Source organism: Amphiprion ocellaris, chromosome 18 (assembly GCF_022539595.1).
Source record: "Amphiprion ocellaris isolate individual 3 ecotype Okinawa chromosome 18, ASM2253959v1, whole genome shotgun sequence".
Lineage (NCBI taxonomy): Eukaryota > Metazoa > Chordata > Actinopteri > Pomacentridae > Amphiprion > Amphiprion ocellaris.
In genome coordinates this window covers 10,241,555-10,262,972 of record NC_072783.1, presented here as the reverse complement: position 1 = coordinate 10,262,972, position 21,418 = coordinate 10,241,555, and the positions used below count along the sequence as shown (strand labels likewise).

Genomic DNA, 21,418 nt, shown 5'->3' with positions numbered 1-21,418 from the left:
TGCTATGGGATGTATGCATACCGGATTAGCAGTTTATGTAACTCAATTATAAAACTGACCCACTATTTAACCTGATTGCTGACCTCTGCAGCACTGTTAAAACTGATATTTTAGCAATGTGATTATTTTCTCTGCAGCTTAAATATGATTCAACAATGAAGATCTGCAAACGTCCACATTTTTCCCATTTTGAAGGACGTTATTTGAATGGATTTGTCACTTCTGGGAGGCTGGAAGCTTTGCAAGACGTTCGTCGTTGTGTTCCACAAGTGTCGTATAGACAATAGGCCGGTTTCTATACAGCGAGTCGTCCCAGAGAGCTAGCTCAACTCCAACCAATTCAGACGGCTGCTTCTGTGGCCCTCGTGCTGTTTGGCTGTTGATATGATGCTCGGCGGAAAATCGCTATTCCCCCGATCGGGCTCAGAGAATGGCGGAGTGTTTTTCCGCTGCTAAAAGGCTTAGGAGGGCGACTGCTGCGGCGTCTTCCCCCGACCGACTCGCGCCGAGCCGAGGCACGTGGCCAGAATCACTCATTGACACTTCACTGCCATCTGCCATGACTGCGAGGTTTGCTTAGCGGGCTGCACATTTAACCGAACTTAGTGCAGGAGCAGTAACAGGATGGAAAACTTCCCAATAGATTTTAATGCAAAAAAAATTTACCTTTCACTCGAGGCTATAGCTGAGGTAAAATAGAAATGAGAGAGGAATGAATACTGTGTTCATGGTGAGCTGTTTTACCTTTTAGACTCTACATGTCCTGCAGATATGTTATTCAATTCTTCCTGCATCAAAAAAGCATGTCAGACACTCACAGTCGTTCTTTTCAAGGACGAGTCTCTTTTAGCATTCATGTATTTCTCATAATTCATAAGATAGAGATCAGATACTTCATTTGACTGACCAGCTGTAATTACAGTTTCAGATATCTGACTAGACATCATCCTAGTTCCAGATACCTTCGGTTTCTCTCAGTTCTAGATGTCTGTAGTGTCCTTTGTAGATAAATTAAGGTTAAACTGATCAGAATGATGCCATAGGTGACTCACACTGGTCAAAATGTTTAATGGTGACAATTATTTTATCACGCGTTAACGCTTTTTTTAAAAAAATTATTATTGTGAAAGTTCGTTCCTCCCTGGATCTGAATACACTGACAGACAAACCATGGATCTAAGGAGGGCTGGATGTTGATCAGGACTTGGGATGGACATCATCATGTCTCACCCAAATTAATGGCGCTTTTCCACTAGCAGCTACTTGGCTCGACTCGGTTTAGTTTGTTTTCCATTACAATTGAGAACCGCCTCATCATGGGTGGAGTCACAGAACACTCACCATCTTCAAACACTGTCTGGAATAATGCAGCGGCAGAGTCAAGGCCACTCTCCCTCCCGTTGCTCACCGGTCGGTGCCCATAAATGGTGTCCATTTGGCTAAACCACTTCCAACACCTCCGATTTGACCCACTCTGGCCGGTCTTTGATGTACCGTCACTTTTGAGCTTTTCAGCTTCTCCCGACACTGCTTCATTGTCCTACTGTATTCGTGTGCTCCCATCCGCTCAGACACCTCCTGATAAACTTTCTCGTTGCGAGTCGCACCGTCCAGCTCCCTCTGTATTCTTTGGTCCATCACCAAAGACAGAAAAGTCTCAACCTCTTCATTCGCCCACGGTGCAGGTCTCATGTGTCGTCACTTCCCGTCCAGTAGTGGCCTACACTCTGTAGACGTCACATTGTCAGCTCGACTCAGCTCGCTTGGAAACCCTGGCCGAGTAGGTACTAAAATAGTACGTGGTACCAGGTACCACATCCTAATGGAAACCCTCATAAACAGAGTAAAGTTGAGCCGAGTCGAGCTGAGTAGGTGCTAATGGAAAAGCGCCATAACAGTGGAGGGAGGCTTCGGGAGACTGGCTGGACGCAGCATGTAGGAGAAATAGAGATAAACTAAAACAAGACAAGCTAACAAATGCTGCAGCCAAGTAGTTAGCTATAGACTGCATTCTGATTAGTACTGTGGAAGATGTCGGTCTGAGGAACATTCTTAGGATTGCAATGAATGACAACACGTATGAGTCTCAACCTGCATCACTGGAAGGTTTTTTTATGTGTGTGACAATATAAACCAGGGCTATAGTCCCCGACGTAGCGGTCATGGGTTTGAGACTGTCCCACGACCACTGGATCTTCTCTCCACGTTTCCTGTCACTCTTCACCGTCCTATATAATAAAGCCTAAAAAGGCCAAAAAAAGAAGTCCAAACATGGATTTCACAGACAGAAACCTTCTGCAGTCAGTCCCAGCTGTGGACTTTTTCACCTCACTAACAGGACAGCTGCTACTGAACATAGACTGTTTCTGCTGCTCCCTGATGAAAGAAAAATGTTTCTGCTGGTACCAGAGAAAAAATAAGAATACAGATGTATAAATGTTAACTTGCTGTTGCTGGGAAGGTTCCTGTTATAATGTTATGATCGTGGATCTGGACTCTGAGGGTAACTTGTTTTTCTTTAACAAACCAGATAAAACATTAATGCCCTTGCTGTGGCAAATAGCTTTGGTTTTAATTTAATTTGATTACATTAATGTTTAGAATGAGGTTTGTTTAAAGTGTTTGCAAACCAAATGTTACTGTGTTTTTGTTCATATAGCAGTAATTTTAAAATAAAAGTGCAGAATATACTACCTTTAAATTTGTTATTTAATTTTATGTAAAACAATGCCATTAATCGCCCAGCACTAGTAATTACAGAAAAAGGCAAAAATGAGAAAAGCTATGGCAAGTCAGAGGTGATTTGTCTTTCATACAAATGTTCAATGGCACCTCAACACTGCAGTCGACTTCATTTCAACCACAAAGTCTCTGATGAACAAAGCTTCTGTACTCTACAAACTCCTCGCTATTAGTTTTTCCCATTTCAGAGCATTTTCTAACAGTCTTATCTTTTCACTGCTGCTATCACCGTTCAGACACTCTGCTGGATCCAACTGAAAGCCTCACATGACCACAGAACATCTCAGACTAGTCATAATGACATTATAATATTTTATTTGTTTATCAACTTTTATTTACCCAGGAGAAATCCCAGTAAGATTAAACTTGAATTTGGTTAATTTTTGTGACGGAACTGCAGGATTTGTTCAAGGATCATCAGAAAGTTAAAAATCTTTCTGCTTTTTTAAGTTTCTGCCTCTGAAAGTGGTGTTATTTTGGTGATTTGTTTTTTCAAAGATAAGATTCAAACTTTGTGGCAGGTTTTTGGGTTCAGAGGATTAATATCCTCAGCTGTTCCATGTTAAATTGACTCGCTACACTATTGTTTTTTTTTTAAATTGAGACATTTAGAATAAAGTGATGGTGATAAAATTTCATGATTTTCAGCTTAAATTTTTGTGGCAGAAGTGCAGAATTTGTTCAAGGATCATTGGAAAGTTGAAAATCTTTCTGCTTTTTTAGTTTCTGGCTCTGAACATGGTGTAATTTTGGGGAATTTCATTTTTTTTAAAGATATGATTCCAACCTGCTTTCATATTTTTGGGTTCAGAGGATTAATATCTTCAGCTGTTCCATGGTAAATTGACTCCCTGCAGTATTTAGTCTTTGAACTTGGCTGACTGAACGCTTCACAGTTTTTTTTTGTTTTTTTTTTATTGTTTATTTTATGGATAAAATAAAATTCTGCACTCACATTCAGTCTGGTGATTTTACGAAGTCTGACTCACTGGGAGCTCAGAATTTTATGGATTTTACTAAATCTGATTAGAGCCAACAATTTGTTTTTGGTGATTTTTTTAAATAGTTGAGAAATGTTGATCAAATATCACGATTTTAAGCTTAAATTTGATAAAATTTTGTTACAGAACTGCAGATTTGTTCAAGGATCATTGAAAAGTTTCTGCTTCTTTAGTGTCTGCCTCTGAAAATGGTGTAATTTTGGTGATTTTTTTTTTTAAAGATAACATGCATTTTACCTGAACGCTTCACTGGGTTTTGTTTTTATTGTTTACTTTATAAATTAAGTACAATACTGGTCTCTTGCATCCAGTCTGGTGATTTTACGAAGCCTGACTCACTGGGAACTCAGAATTTTATGTACTTTTATCCAAGTTTTTAAGATTAAATTTTTGTGACAGAACGGCAGATTTGTTCAAGGATCATCAGAAAGTTGAACGTCTTTCTGCTTTTTCAGTTTCTGCCTCTGAAAATGGTGTAATTTTGTTGAATTTCTGTTTTTTTAAAGATATGATTCAAACCTTCTTTCATGTTGTTGAGGTTCAGCTGTTCCATGGTAAATTGACTCCCTGCAGTAATTAGTCTTTAAACTTGGCTGACTGAATGCTTCACTGGGTTTTTTAATTGTTTATTTTATAAATAAAGTAAAATTCTGGTCTCAAACATCCACTCTGTTGATGTCAAGGTCAAACGGAGACACCGGTGATTTAACGAAGCCTGACTCACTCGTTCAGCTGGGAATATACGAGCAGGAAAGTGAGCAAGAGGTTCTCCGCTCTCGCTTAGGTGCCCCCTACTCCCACTTAAGAACAAGTGCCCTTGAGCAAGGCAATTAACCCCCAGCTGCTGCTGTCGAGCTGCTCAGCGGGGAGCGGAGCAGGACCGAGGCTATATCGGGCGGCGAACATGTCGTGTTCCCGTCGCCTCCTTCACCTGCCTGTCCTCCCCTAGGCTGCTGCTGCGGAGATGTCGCCCGTCGACTCGCATCATTCAGCAGAAAACTGCACTCGGTAAAAAAAAACGCCATTTCACAGGAAGTGACACAGAATCTCTCTGCTGCTGGTGGACGACAAGGGATGCTCCCTCAGCGGAAAGGAATGTCTCAGTATGTAGCGTAAATGCCCGTGAAATCTCCCGGTCCAGGGGTGTGGCAGCTGTGCACATCATCAATCAAAACCCCGAGTATTAGCTGCTGGGAATTCTGGGTCTGAGAAAGCATTCAGGGCTTGAAAGGGGGAAATTATCACATTCAGGAGAGTCTGCAGCAGCGTTAAGCCTGAGCAGCTTTAGACCGAGCTGTGAATATATTTCTAAAATCCTCTGAAGGTTTCTGTGTCTGCCGAGGAGCTAATGAAGCTGAAGTGTAAATGATGAAGCCCGTCTCATGCTTTTAGAAAACATGCTGGAAGTCGAGGTAAGGGTCAACTCCGAATAATATATGGAGATTTTTAATGTAAATCTGCTGCTTCTCTGTGAAAAGCAGCGACTGCTTTTATCTGGAGGGCTCAGTGGGAAGTTATTCATATTATAATTCTGCAAAAGAAAAAAAAATCTGTAATCTGCAAAAATGGTAAAAACAACATTTTTAGCAGATTTAAATACATTTTCAGTTTTAATTAATTAACATTTAATTGAAATAAAGATACTGATTTCTTTGGATGTGGATATTATTAGGAATTTTGGCAATTTTCTTTAAAATACCCATGAGTCAACATATATATATATATTTTTCTGTGATTTTACTAAATGCATATGAAAATCTATAAAATACTACTTTAAAAAATCTAAGGTTCAATTAAAATAATGGCAAATATCTGCAAGTAAGTTTTTTTTGCTGATGTAATTACAGTAAAACAGTGTAATTTTAATAGAACTAAAAATACAAATTTTTTGATGTGGATATTATTTGGAGTTTTGGGAGTTTTTAAAGAACATTCAACATATAATTTTTTTCAGTGGTTCTACTAAATACATGTAATTTAGCAAAATATGGACAATCTGTAAAATACCACTTTAAAAAAATATAAAATCATGGCAAATATCTGTATTTTTCTGCTGATGTAATTACAGTAAAACAGTGTAGTTTTAGTAGAACTAAAACATTTAATAGAACTAAAAAAACACATTTTAGTAGAACTACAATAGATTTTTTAATGTGGATATTATTTGGCATTTTGGCTATTTATTTAAGAGTCAACATATAACTTATTTTTCGCTGTGATTTTTGCTAAATAAATATAATTTAATAAAACGGAAAATCTGTAAAATACAACTCGAAAAAAATCTACAATTCAAATAAAATAATGGCAAATATTTGCAAGTTGTTTTTTTGTTCATTTTTTTTGGCTGATGTAATTCCAATAAAACAGTGTAATTTCAATAGAATTAAAACATTTGATAGAACAAAAAAATGCAGATTTAATGTGAATATTAATAGTTTTGGCTATTTAAAGAAAATCACTGTGAACATGTAATTGTTGTTTTTTCTGTGATTTTATTAAATACATATAATTTACCAATACAATGAAAAATCTGTAAAATACCACTTTAAAAAAATTTAAATTAAAACAATGGCATTTTTTGCTCATGTAAATACAATAACTTGTGTAATTTTACAGTCACACTTTGTGAAAGAACAAATTACCATTACAGTAAAATATGAATGTTTAATGAGGACATTGTTTCTCACTTTGACTGTGAATTTTTATTATTTCAGATTTTTCACTACTTTAATTTACTGGTGCCTGTTTGTCTGTGTGTTTTTTAGCGCTTCAGTTTGAAATATTGATGCTTTAACAGTAAAATCTCTTTTCCCAGCTGCACTTTAGCTGCACTTTTTTGCAATCGGTGCATATCTCAGCCATTTTATCACTGATGTTCATGTTAAGACTCATGCTGTTTAGACAGGGAGAGTGTCAACAAAGTTGTTTTCTGATGCTACAATTTACAGATGTTCCCTAAATGCCCCACATGTTAACAATAGACTCCCAGCAGGGAAGCTGTGCACAGAGAAGCTTCTAGTCTCCGCTTAGGTGTTGCAGCTCAGACAGATGTGAAATAAAAAATTGCTTTGAAAACAGTGAAATAAAGTCATATTTACCCAAATTTAAACCGAAGGATTTTATGTAGCTGGTTGGGCTGCCCAGAGATGAACAGATAAACCTGCTAAATGTAAAGTGCTATCGATAAAACAGTTTACTTACTCTGGTTTAAAGTGTTTAACCCTCGTGTTGTCCTGCGGGTCAAATTGACCCGTTTTAAAGTTTGAAAATGTGGGAAAAAAATATTTTCACAGTGAAATTTCTGATGTCCACATTTTCAACATTTTTGGGAAATTTTTGAACATTTTTTGGTGGAAAAAAAATAATAGAAATGCTTCTTCAGAGCATTGACAAAAAATCATTTTTTTGTGAATGTTCTTAAAGAAAATATTAGAAGTTTTACTGATATATATGTAATGACTTTAGACAGTTTTAGGATTTTTTGGAAGTTTTTGAAAATATTTACAAGAATTTTCTTGCCAAATTTGGGGATTTTTTTTTTTTTTTAAATAAAACTTTTAAGGAATTATTGGAATTTTCTTCCTGAAGGTTTTGCAAATTTTCAGAAATTTGGGGAATTTTTTTTGCTGAATTTTTGGATTTTTTTTCAGACAAGGAAACAATTTTTTTTGGTGCCCGTAAATGAAGACAACAGGAGGGTTAAGGGTGGTAAAGAGGGCAGAGGATCACCAGGAATCCAGAGAAAGTATACATTGTTCTCCCCAAATATATAAAGCCAGAGAATGTTTTGTATTTTTGCTGGATAAATTGTTACGAATAGTTGATTAGTAGTTATCAATAGTTGATTGAAATCATTCCTGACTAATTGACTACTTATCCTGCTGTTTATTTCAGGCTGTGACTGTTGTTTTATTCAGATTTTTTTTAACCTCATTCCATGTTTCAGACGCACCAACCCTCCACATAATGTCTTCATACTCCAGCAGTAACCACTCTGCTGTTAAAGCCATCCAGACGTTACAAGCTGCACAACATTATAAACCTCGGCTGATGCAGTGAAGTCATAATTCACTTCCATCCAAGGTGGTTTTTTTTATATCTCTGACTAGCTTTTAAACAGACTTTGTTGGCTGCAACAGCTCCGACACACCAGATCATTCGGTATTCAGTGCAGGTATGCAGCCAGCTGTTTGATAATTGTTATGGAAACCAAAGATAAACGACTAATTGAGTGACGCCTCCTGATATCAGGTTAATTCTCAGTTATTGTTTCAAATCACCAGCAGAAAATAAAACATGTCGGCTCTGTTGTAATTAAAATGTGTGGCAAGGAAAATGAAAATCGAAAATGTGATACTTATTTCAATTTCACTATATTGTAATCTACATGATGTAATTTTACTTTTATAGTCATTATGGACTAATGATATCACAATTACAACACCATCTGGGCTTAGTAGCACGGTATGACTGATTAAATATGATGGGAACCTGCTGCCTTAGTCAAGTATATAAAAACAAGAAGTCACACTAACACACCAGATTTGGGCTGTGAAACACAAAGTGGCAGCACATTACAGCAGCAGACGGTCTGAAGACGTCTTCTACATGAGGATTCATTAACAGAAACAGTTTTATTCTGCGACGCCTCATACACCGATAAAGGTGGAACAAGTGAAATTATCCACTTCTTGTTTTCCTTCAGTGGTTCCAATTCGGTTTGAAGCTGCAGGAAACCTCGTGATGACATTCGCTCATGAAATTCATGGAATCTCTCATGCAAGAAAATATAAATAGACATTTTTTCTGACTGCATTTATTGAGTACTTGAGCTTTCAGTGGAGGTTTTATGCTGCTTTGTCACAGCTGAATAAACTTTAGTGACTCACTGTAAAATAAAAAAAAGAAATTATACATGCCGGAAAAGACATGTTTTAACTGATTTAAATACACTAAAACTCTTGTAAAGATCATGTATGTCATTGGCAGTCTTGAATTTTTAGTGAGTCCTATAACTCTTAATTCATGTATTTTGGTTCTTTCATAGATTTGTTAAAGGTATTCTTAAAACATGACTAAATCTGCCAGGTCAAAAATGCAATATTAACACAGCAATGTTAATATTTGGTTGAGTTTGTCCATTCCCACCTCAGTTTGTTCCTTTTGGTTTCCATCTACAAGCTCCTGGCTTATCTTTGACTCCTCTGGACCGAACTGGTTCATTTCAAGTAAATTTGTTATTTTTCTGACTTGTTTCTTCATCAGTCCGCAGGTTCTTGATGGATTTAAGTCAGGACTTTGGGGAGACCAGTCTAAAACCTTCATTCTGGCCTGATGGAACCATTTCTTTACCTCGTCTGATGTGTGTTTGGGCTCATTGTCTTGTTGAAACATCCAACTGTGTCCAAGATCAACCTTCTGCTGATGGTTTTAGGTTTTCCTGAAGAATGTGGAGGTAATCCTCCTTCTTTATTATTCCATTTACTTTATGTACAGCTCCAATTCCACAATTATAATGCTGCCACCACCATGCTTCATGGTGGGTTTTGTGTTCTTGTGGTAAAAAAAAACTAAACTAAAACCTTCCCAAGACAATCTGAAATCAGTCATCAAAAAGCCTAAAATCAGAACCAAAATCAAATCTAAACCAGTCCAGAAAAATATTCAGAACCAATCAAAATACAGTCTGAAACCAGTCCTAAAAAGTCAAAAACCACAACAAAATCGAGACAAACCCAACCGAAACTACCCCTAAGAAATGTCCACGGCCTGCCCAAGACCAGTCCAAAAACCTTTTCAGAACCAGTCAGAATCCAATCTGAAACCAGTCCTAAAAAAGTGAGAATCAGTGCAAAATCAGGACCACAACCAAACCTAAACTACTTCTAAAAAAGTTCAAGACCCGCCCAAGACAATCTGAAACCAGTCCTCATCCAGGATCAGATCCAGAGTAAAATAAATCCTAAACCAACTTTGAATCACATCCAAAACCAGGAGAACCAATACTGAAACCAAACATAAACCAGTCCCAAGAAAATCCAAAACCAGTCCAACATACAGTCTGAAACCAATGCAGAAGCACTTCTAGGAAGCCCCAGAGCATGATACTGCCACCACCATGCTTGATGGTAGGTTTGGGTTCTTGGGGTTAAAACAAATTGACTCAAAAACAAAGTCAAGAACCTTCCCAAGACAATCTGAAAGAAGTCCTAAACCAGTCCAAGGACATTTTCAAAACCAGTCAGAATACAGTCTGAAACCAGTCCCAAAAAAGTCAACAAACTGGACCAAAATCTGGACCAAAACCAAACCTAAACTACTCCTAAAAAAGTCCAAGACCCGCCCAAGACAATCTAAAACCAGTCCTCATCCAGGACTGAATCCAGAGTAAAATAAATCCTAAACCAACTTTAAATCACATCCATCCTTTTTAATGATTCTTGGTTGAACTCTTGACCATCCTGACCAATCGTCTCTCAGTAGCAGGTGATAGTTTGTATTTTCTTCCTGATGGTGGCAGTAACACAACTGAACCATGAACTTTAGACTGACAAACAGATGATTTTAGGGTCTGAAGCTGCTTTGAAATGACTCCAATAATGGCTGGTTCAAGTTAATGACTTGTTTTTTTTCACATCTTCGCTGAGCTCCTCAGACTTTCCCACTGTAGTGTTTGTGGTTAAGTCTAGTGAGTGGATCAAACTGGCCCTAATTGAAGTGGCTCAGAGGAGTCAGTAGCTGTAGTCGACTGGAATAACTCACGATTGTATGAAGATAGGAGCTTGAAGGTAAAGGTTGTGAAATTACCTTGAAAAAGTCTACAGCTCTTTTTGTTAACTCAAATAATAATAAATTAATTAACTACCATTACTGGAACATACACCAGAAAGAAATACCGTTATAGACATGCTGTGTGTTACATTCTGTTTTAATTATTTTTTTTGTTTCAGTAGTCTATAAAATCACCAAACAATCCGACCTCCATCCACATTTTTTGTCTTAGGAGTTGAATCCAAAACATTTCCTCTGATTTCTTGTCAGATTGTTTGTGTTCCTGATTTTCTATTTTCCACTAGAAAAGACAACAATAGTTTAGTTTACTGATGCCAGCGGTCTCGTGTCAGAATCCCCCTTAGTCTGAGGACGCTTAACACACTGTGAATATTGAATTAAAACAGATAATTACCGATTATCTGTGGTGAAGCGGGCATCCATTAATCCATTAGCAGCTCTGCTGCTCTCCGCTGAACATCTTAAAGAGAAACAGCACTAAATGTAGCAGCACCACTTAAACTGACACCATATTTAGATTTATTACATCTCAGCTGTGCTACTAATAGTTGCTTTGGTGACAAATAGACAATTTACAGCTTTCTTTTAAGGGAAAAGTCACACCTGGCATGAGCAATAAAGACGATTCACTCACTGGTTCACTAAAATCCTGTTTAATGTCCAAGTTAAGCTACAGAAAAGACGCTAAATTGCTGAAAAACACATTGATATTTTGTTCATTAGCATCGAGATGAAGCTGTAGATGGATTGCTGTCATTAATTCTGAAACTGAAGAATTTAATCTGACAGCAACATTGAAGATTTCCAACTGAAAGTAAACATTACATCACTTCCTGTTAGCAGAGTTAGCTTAGCTTTCTATGAACGTCAGCTTCTGTCTGACGAATGTTTGTCTTGGTCACCTTCATTTCCACTTCTGTTTGAGTTTTTCTCATAAATCTTTTTATTTCAAGAGCTGCTAATGTTAAATAACATTATCAACAGATGTAATGTTACCGAATACAGGTTTTTCTTAACAACAACAGGTCAACTCCCCTACATATTCCTGGACAATCGTTAATACGTTACTAATTCTTTGTAGCATTCAGATTTATTTGTCATATTTTTGGATTTTACCTATAACCACTCTTGTAGAATGTTTTGTTTTTTACTTCCTATTTCGATTGTTGTTAATTTTTTTTTTTTTACTCGACTCCAGCAGATCCGTGCACAAGAATTCCTATGTGCCTAGATTGTCTGTTTGTGCACAAATGACAAAAAAAAATCTTGAATCAACTGCTTCTTAACAAACAATATGTTTTAGAAACAGCAGTCGCATTCCAAGTTTCACTGGTGTTCCTTGCTTTTAGACTAAACAATAGTAATTTATAATTTAATTACATAAAATTTCAGAGCACTGTCTACTAAAAATGGTCCCAAAATGCATCTAAATGTTCGCATTCTGGAATCTTGCACTAATTACAGGTTTGGTTGTTTAAATACTGGTTTCTCCTGTCCACTGGATGAAGTGATAAATGTCCTTGAGCAAAACACTGAACCACAAATGTCTCTGCTACCAAAAATTAGCATCAGTTAGTGGGTGAATGAGGCAAAAATTATATAGTGTTTCACCCGTTACGGTAGAAAGCTGCTATTTCAGTGCAGTCCATTTACAATTTACCATACTTTTAAATTCTGATTGAAAGAAGTAGACATTGTTTGCACTCTAAGTTCTATGCTTGCAATTCGGGATGGACTAAAATGGTTGTTTTTGGGGCAGATACTAATTATTAGTGATCAAGTAGACTGACAACTAATATATAATATGTTACAACTCGGCTCCAAAGCTGTAGGAAAAACGTGGAGACAACCACTATACGGTGAACAAAACAAAGGTTTATTGCAGATCGAATAACTCCACATGGCCTCAAAGGCCCAAAAACCAATACGTGGGGCTGGAGCTCCAAAGACACACCGCTCCTGTCAGCGATCCCGTCTCGACTGGAAAGGAGAGCGATTAAATGCAGCTGAGCCACTGATTGCAGGTGTGACTCAGTCAGGTGGCGACCCTCGAGTCCTGATCAAGCACACCTGGTGTTGAAGTGGAGGGTCGTCACAAATATCCGCAAAAATGATAATCTTGATATCAAAATTTTAAAAAATAAAATAACACAAACTCCAACATAAAATGTGTCACTGAAATGCATTTCATTATCTATGTTTTACACGTTTTATTAAAAAAAAGAAATTTTCTACATCGACACGCACGTCCTTCAGTATTGAGGTGGCTGCAGCAGAGCCTACATAGCTGATTTATTTGATTGGAAATTGAATATTAGATAAGATATGAAAAGATTTATTGTCCCGAAGCAAATTTTTCTTGGACACGTGCAGTAACTGCTGTTAAAATACGTCTCACAGTGCATAAATACGTCACTCGTGCACACACAATACGAACAACACGTATACACACCAACAAATTGCACAATACAACGATGCAATAAGTCTGTTTTAATCCCACAGTGGGGAGATTAACATTTTTAAAAACAAAAATAAACAAAAAATATTCATAAAATATACAAAAGTAGTGCAGATACCTGTTGCTCAGCATCATTAATGTACAATAAAACTAATAATTTAAAAACAGAACTGTATAAACTTTGCATGTCTATAGTATTAAATAATTCAAAGCAGCATTACAAAGGCTGTCTCCTGGCCATTTTTGCTCTTCAATTAAGCATAATCATACTGATAATTAGAAAATGATGATTGTCAGATCTAATAATCGGCCACATCAATAATCAGTCAACTTTTAATGTTTATTTCATGACTGGAGAAACCAGATTTCCTCTGTCATTAGGTGGAAAAATATGTGCATTTATGTGCCATCACCAATAATCCTATATTGTGCATCTACTGATACAGAACAAGAGAGAGAAACAACAGTTTAACAGCTTTTTTAGTGGATTCTCACGTTGTTAGCGGCTTTGCTAGGTGATGCAATAATCACCTTCTCTGGGATTCTGTCTGATGAACTAAATGCAACATTTCTCCACATTAACAACAGTCGTATTAAAATGGAGACGGTGTTCCTCCAGTTTACTGCCAATAAACTCCTTCTGAAGTGTCTCTCAGTGTTCAAACTGCACCTTTTAACTTCAGGACTTACACATAATTATTTACTGTCTGATGCTCAGAGTCAAATAAAACACAATAAAAAGTTGCTTTTAATCTCTTCAGTGTAAACAGAAAGGAGGATCTGTTTTGAAGGGATCAAGCAGAGAAATTATGATTTCAGAATTATAAAACAGCCTTTATAACACGTGTTCTGTTTAGTTTTGATTTAGCACTATCAAGTGACAAAGATTTTCTCATTTTTTACTATTTCTTGAGACTGTGTCATTGCATAAATCGCAAAAATATGTAATATATTCCATGAAATTTGCACGCTAGACTGTCATCTTGTGCTGATGTTGTGGTTTGTAGCCACGGATACACAATACAGACCACTGGGACACAGAAACACTATCCTAGTTGATCTAGACTTGATTTAACACAACATGATGTGGCTGAAGGTCATTAAGCATCACAGAAGACCTTGTCATGGTGCCCCTTTACTAGCCAAATCCCCACAATGCTCTCTGTTTGCCAACATGAACTACCTGCTTCCTCTGGTCACTACAGTATTAAAGAGTAGAGGGTCCACCTGGTGGAACGACCAGGTACTACAGCTAATCTGTTTACTAAAATGGGATCAGATGTCAGTGATAATAATATTAAATATTCCACAAATCGAGAAAATGCATCACATATTCCATAAACTTTCAGGAATAAATCAGCATACAAGTGGAATGTGGTGAAAGTTTATTGACTGTTCTTTTGGAAAATAAAACAACATGCAGCCAAGTTTTCTCTTTTAATTTGAATTTTTTTAAAAACTCTAAGAAATCCGAGAGAACTAGTTTGGAAAAAGTTAGAGAGTGGAGTGCTTCATCCATCTTTTTAGTTTGTCTCCTCGACTCCATTGTGTTTGTTATTCTGCTCTTTCTCACTGTTTTATTCCTCCGGTGCGTATACGTTCTGGCATGCTCTGTTTCCAGCCCTTATCTGCTCTTGTTCTTCTTTTCTTCACAGTTCACTAAACGCAAACTTTATAATTCCCGGCTGTTCGTCTTTCCTCCTCAGCAGCTTGAATCTTGTGCGGCTGAAGGCAGAAGGTGTGCAGCGTCTGGCTGACAAGCTCACTCTGAGACTGTAAATCTCCAAACATATGAGAGGCAGCACACATAATCTGTCAGCCTGTTGTTGGCGTTAAGAGATGTGTGGCTGCATGTGTGCATTTTAGGGCTCGCGAAACACAATTAAAGCAGAGAAAAAAGCCCCGAGAGGTTATTTAGTGCTGCATGTGTGCAGCGCCATTTAGCTTTTAATTTTTATGCCTTTTGATTGTTAGTGTTTCCTGCATGTTTGCTCGCACATGCGTGGCCGAGCAGCGAGTTTGCTTGTTCTAGCCTGGAGAAATTAAACGGCAGCACACATGTAGAGCTTGTGCGAGGGCTAAGCAAAGACCACAGATGCATAAGAGAAGCGGCGCCGGCTCCACGTAGCACTGTGGGAGCTCATTACTGTAGTCTTTGGGCTGGAAAATGTCTGTCAGTAAGGATTCATTAAAAGCCAACCTGCTGCAGCAGCTCCTCGTAGCGCTCTAATGAGAGGTCCTTCACAATTTGGGCTCCCAGGCTCTTCATATTTGGACAGGTGAAATATCAGCTGGTCTGCATCACGGACAGACTGTTTAGATTGTGGTCGTTAGCGCTAACACTCTTTGTGGATTCGGGGCCGAAACGCTTTCTAGTAGCTGCAGAATCACATCATTTATTTTGTCTTTTCTTCAGGAACATTTCACACAGCTGCTGCTGCCTGCACAGTTCTTCATCGTTGCTTCTTCACTATCTGCTCCTGCTTTGAAAATTTAATTGAGACATTGTTCGAACTGTTTTTGTGCGTCTTTATTAATGCAGGTGGACGACTCTGAGGTTTTAATTTGACTCTAATGTCGGCTAGAGTCGCTTTGTTTAACCCGTCCGACTGTCTGAGGCTCTAATTCCATTTTCAGGATTTAGTTCTGTTTTGTTAAAGATGTAAAAGTGTCTGCGGTGAAATGTTTGTTTCTTTGTGCTACAAACTTGTTTTTGAGTTTGTGTCCTACCTTTCTTTCATTGATTGCCGTTTGTCTCAGTGTTTCGTTTTCTTGATCTTGCTCCTCTGTCTCGTCTCTCACAGACTCGGACGCCTCGTGTGACTCGACTCAGCCCGACTCAGCCGGCCCTCGCTGACCAGGCCAGCAGGGTGTCCTTCGCCTCAGCTGAAAATCTGGAGACCATGTCTGAGCCTGACATCCCCATCGGATTCAACCGGATGAACCGGCTTCGCCAGAGCCTGCCGCTGGCCCGTTCGTCCAGCCAGGCCAAGCTGAGAGCGCCAGGTCAGAAGAATCATGTTTTGGATTCTAGTATTTAACCCTCAGTTAGATCCTGTAGGAGTCCATCTGTTCCATCAGCTAGCCTGAAAACGACGTGAACCCTTCAGACTCTGCAGTAAATAAAAAAATACAAGTGTTAAATAACAGCTTTTAGTCTTAATTTACACTACAGTTCAAAAGTTTGAGGTCACCCAGACAAGTTCATGTTTTCCATGAAACATCACACTTTTATTGATATAACTGCACAAGGGTTTTGTAATCATCAATTAGTCTTTCAACATCATTAGCTAACACAATGTAACATTAAAACACAGGAGTGATGGTTGCTGGAAATGTTCCTCTGTACCCCTTTTGAGATATTCCATTAAAAATCAGCTGTTTCCAGCTAGAATAGTCATTTACTACATTAACAATATCTAGACTGGATTTCTGATTGATTTAATGTCATCTTCACGAACACACGGTGCATGCACTGGGATAAAAGAAAGCTATCCTAGTTGATTCCTGGTTTATTTACTACATGTCTGCTAGCCAGAGGTCATTAAGTGTCACAGAAGTCTTTGTCATGGTGCCCCTTTATTATTAGCTCTTTGCTTTTTAACACGGAACTGTGAGAGGATCCAACTGGCGGCAAAACTAGGTTCTAATTGTACATTTTTATAGGAAAGCACCAAAAAGTTAAACGACATGAAAATATTGAAGGCAAGTTATGCAAAAAAAAAAGAAAACAAAAAACATTTACAACAAGAATAACCTCTTGCTGAGTCCCCTAGAGGAGAATGATAGAATCATGGCAAATGCTATTAAACTGATGAGTAGTGTGGAAACTACGTCCCAAATCTAAAGCGGCAACTGCTTTCTCAAAATAAATATTCAGATACCACCATCACGGCCGAATATTCGGATATTCAGGTCCAGCCCTACTTTTTAGTTAGAACCCAAGTCAGCAACTTGTTCAGTATTTCTACTTGGCTCACATTTGTAAATCCAGTCTAATCAGTCGTTTTGGGATGCACTTATAGCTTATTTTGTTAAGCTACGAACACATGCACTGGGATAAAAGAATGCTATCCTGGTTGATTCCTGGTTTATTTACTACATCTCTGCTAGCCGGAGGTCATTAAGTGTCACAGAAGTTTTTGTCATGGTGCCCCTTTATTATTAGCTCTTTGCTTGTTAACATGGAACTGTGAGAGGATCCAACTGTTGGCAAAACTAGGTGCTAATTTTTTTTCAACACATATCAACCTGTGTTTTATGAATATTTTGCATGTTTAAAAACTTTGTGCAATGATAATTTCTCTATGTACAAAAGAATCTTATGGATATAGATAAAACCTGGGCAATATCAGTGTTTCCTAAATCAGTACTAATGGAAGAATCTGTGCAGAAACATTATTGATCTGTCATATATTATCTTCCACATGCTATAGAAAAATCACCAAAATTATGCCTTTCATCAGATCCAGCAATTACAAAAACACAAATAGTGATCAGATTTGTGACGTTTTGATGGTACTTTAACTACTTCTCTGTGACATGCGCTTCTTTCGCACTTCCATCAGAAAACGTACCTAAACCTAAAATCGTGATATTTCATCCAAACAACTTTTAGGCTGAATGGCAGGCAGTGTTTACACAAAGCAGAGAGGAAGCAAGTCTGGAAACAAACTAAAAATGTAAATAGTAGAATGTCTGTTGTATGTAGAGTCGCTTCTTTCATCAATTATTTTTCAAGTAACGGTAACGTCTGTGAACATGTTGATTCCAGGTTTGTCCAAGTATTTGTAAAAACAAGAAATCCAACTTATTCTTTGTTTTTTTACGATCACTACTCCTACTAATGAAAGTCTGTGCCGAAAGTTTATTGATATGTGCACTATTGTTATTTTCCACATCCAGAGAAATGTGTGCAACATCTGAATATCCACACATGGTGAAATCAGTACTTAGAGATATTTTTTTCTTTACTTTCTATGAACGTTCTCTATTGGTTTGCTCTTTCATCCTTTTTGCTGCACATTTCCTCACTGTGGGCTTATTAAAAGGCTTATTTTAATTGCAGTTGATTGCAATTGATTCTCTTCTACGTTATTTTATTTGTGGTTCTACTCCTGAATTCATTGAAATTCAGGTAACAAACCAGGTCAACAGATATTTATTTTCTCTGCCTCATGTCAGCCTTGATTTCTGGAAAATACCCGTCTTATTGACAGCATCAGTTTGATTGACATGTCGGGAACTATTCACGTGTTGGCACTTCGATGCGAGCTGTTAATCTCATTTGATGTTTCTGAAAAAGACGCATTAGTTGTGACTACAGAGCAGGGAATCACCTGTTCGACCCACCTATAAATCTACTGTAGAGTCAAAGTCAGCCTGTAGGAAATAAACAGAGCTGTCTAATGCCTCCAGATGATCTCGCCGAGCTGCCTGTCAACTTTGATTAATGGCTTTGGCAGGAGGCAACATCATCTCCTCTTTTAAAGTGTCTCTGCAGCATATGGAGAGGAGGACGGTGCATTCAAACCGGAGCTTCATTGTAATTCTAAACACCACCCGTGTCAAGAATTTCACATTTTCTCTCAGAGGCTGTTTTGAAGCTACCAGGAGAACGTCGATGCTCTGGCAGTGATGCTGCAAACCTAATGTCAGGGGCTTTTAATCCTGATAATGGAGCTTTAAACTGCACCGTAACAAACACTCTTTCATAACATGTCTGTCTCCGAGCTAATTTTACTTTCAACACTTAATTGTACCTGACACCGTGGTGATGATTCCACTTTGCTCACTTTGGTATCGCAGGTAAAGTGAGGATGATAATTATGTGTTGCTTCGTGGGGCTTCACTTGTTCAGCTGAGATGCAAATTATGCCACAGAGGAGGGAGATTTTTCCCAGCATTCTTGGAAATACACTCCGTTTCTATGTTATTAGATTAGTGTAAAGTCATACAAAGAAGCTAACTACATAACTAAAGTCATATAAAGAAGATAACTACACAGCTAAAGACATACCAAGAAGCTAACTACACAGCTAAGGCCATAGAAAAAAGCTAACTACACAGCTAAAGTCATAGATAGAAGCTAACTACACAGCTAAAGTCATAGATAGACGCTAACTACACAGCTAAAGTCATAGAAAGGAGCTAACTACCCAACAAAGAAGCTAATTACGCAGCTTAAGTGATGGTACTTTAACTACCTAACCAACTAAATCTAAAACCAAAAATCGTGATATTTCATCCAAACAAGTTTATGCTACATGTCTTATTTTTTTAAAAAAAGAAATAAAAGAATTTGCACTCCGAAGCACAACCGTGAACTTCAGGGACTATTCGGCTGAACTGCAGGCTGTGTTACAAAAAAAGCAAAACAGTTTTTTTCCACACAAAAATCTTAGTAATTCCACTGCCAAATATAGAAGCTCTTTTGAACACCACTTTTTACTTTGTCTTCAGTGATAATCATGAAATTAATATACGCATTTCCAACAAAAACTTCCTCAAAAAACATGCTATTGCAGAGCTACTACAACTTCTTCCAAGATGCTGTAAATGTGTTCAAATCCTTCACAATCAGGACTACTATATTGGTTTGTAATAAACTGAAGCTGCACCTAATAACCTGGACAAATACTGTATTAATCAGTGTATCTTTGGGTCTAAAAAGTCCTGAAAACCTTGATTCTCTTGATTAAAAAGGCCGTAAAAGTCTTGAACATGTCTTGTTTCTTGCTGCAGAACAGTAACATCAGTTAAAAACTGTTTGTAGATGGGATTGTGAGCTGTAAGTAATAAAACTAGTGTTGTTGTGACAGTGAATTATGCCGCCACAGAGGCTCAGTGAGTCAAGACTTAAGCAAAAACATGAATTATACTGAATAGGATGTATCAATACATTCATATACTGCATAAATAATTGTTGACCCCGCAGGATTTATTGTAAAACAAGTTTGAAATTGCATTCTGTGGTGTATTAAAAAGGTCTCGGAAAGTCATGGATTTAATTTGGTGAACACTGCAGGAATTGATTAATAGTTCAGAAAAGAAACATTTACAATCTCACCACTGACATTTACATCTATGGATCTCTTTATTTATTTATTTAGCTTTATTCAGACCATTGACAAACTGGCAGAAACTTAACACTAAATCCCTTTTTTTTTTAGGTATTGAATCATTTATAATGTCATTTTTCTTTACTGTTTATTGACTTCAACCTTACTTTATTGTGTTTGTTTACAGTTTCTAGAGAAACTCAAGTTAGTCCTTTGGAACAAACTGAAACGTGTTGTTTTCTCACCTATCACCCACATGCAAAGTTGGTTTTTTTTGGGCTGTGAAATGGAAAGTTTACAACTGCAAGTAGTAGCGAGGGAAATGGAAGCTGTTACTCCACCTGTATAAGATCAGATAGAACTTGAGCCAGATATTGCGCGGAAAACAAAATGGCATAAGAATAAATGCAATGCCTGTTAGAAAAGCAATGACGTATATGAACGATGTATTACTGGAAATTAAAATACAACTGAAATAAGACACAAATAGAAAATTAATAGCAATAATACTGAAATAGTAAAGTAACATGACATCATATGGATATTGTACATAAAATTGAATTACTGCACAATGATAATGAAATATTGAACATGTAGTTCAATATTGCACCTGAAAATTTTTACACGTCTTTATGAAATATTGCACCCAAAGTTGAAATATTATGCATAACATTTAAATATTGCACCTGAAAAATGAATTATTATACACGATTCTCGCATAAAATATTTAGAAAAGCAATATTGTAAAAGACATTGATGTAACTGATATTGAAACTAGAGACATTCAGGAAAAAGACATCAAATCATGTGAAGTAGGGATCGACTGATATGCTTTTTTTAGGTCAATGACTGATATCTGGAACAAATATATATATATTAAAAATTATTTATTAACAGCATGTAATAGTTTCTTCATTAGTAAGGATTACTGTTACTGAATTTATACATATGTTCAATAAATATTATATATTAACTTGTCTTGTAATTCATAATTAGGCAAATGTGCTTCTCTGTCTCTCTGTGTAAACAATTGCTGTTGGTGTTGATTGGCGGTTATTCTTGATGTGCAACAGCCAATTAGAAAGAGCTGTGGGCGGGACTTTGTTGAGACCACTGAATGACTGCAGAGAGAGAGAAGGTAGCATCAACTAAAGGAGCACATTTAATTTGTATTGCGGTGATACAAAGATAGTTATACCGATTATCTAAACATGCCTCAATAATCGGTTGCGCTGATAATTGGTTATATCCCTAAAATGAAGTGTGCTTAAGCTAAAATAGACGCTTGGTTGTTGCTTTTAATCTCTTCTGGGCACAGAAATCTCATGTTTTGAGTTGAAAACTGTCCATTTTCTCTCCACCTT

At 37.3% G+C, this 21,418-nt stretch overlaps 1 protein-coding gene across 11 annotated transcripts in view; it reads left to right on the top strand.

The window, feature by feature from the left end:
* Positions 1–21,418, top strand: part of LOC111582683 (SRC kinase signaling inhibitor 1-like) — a 221,001-nt gene that overhangs the window by 127,979 nt on the left and 71,604 nt on the right. For 10 of the 11 annotated variants that reach the window (XM_055004312.1, XM_055004311.1, XM_055004310.1 and 7 more), the window contains one exon: positions 15,798–15,999. In XM_055004312.1, the coding sequence (XP_054860287.1) occupies positions 15,798–15,999 (202 nt within the window). Of the gene's footprint in view, positions 1–9,008; positions 9,199–15,797; positions 16,000–21,418 lie in introns of all 11 variants that reach the window. The other variant, XM_055004319.1, reaches the window with a different exon arrangement.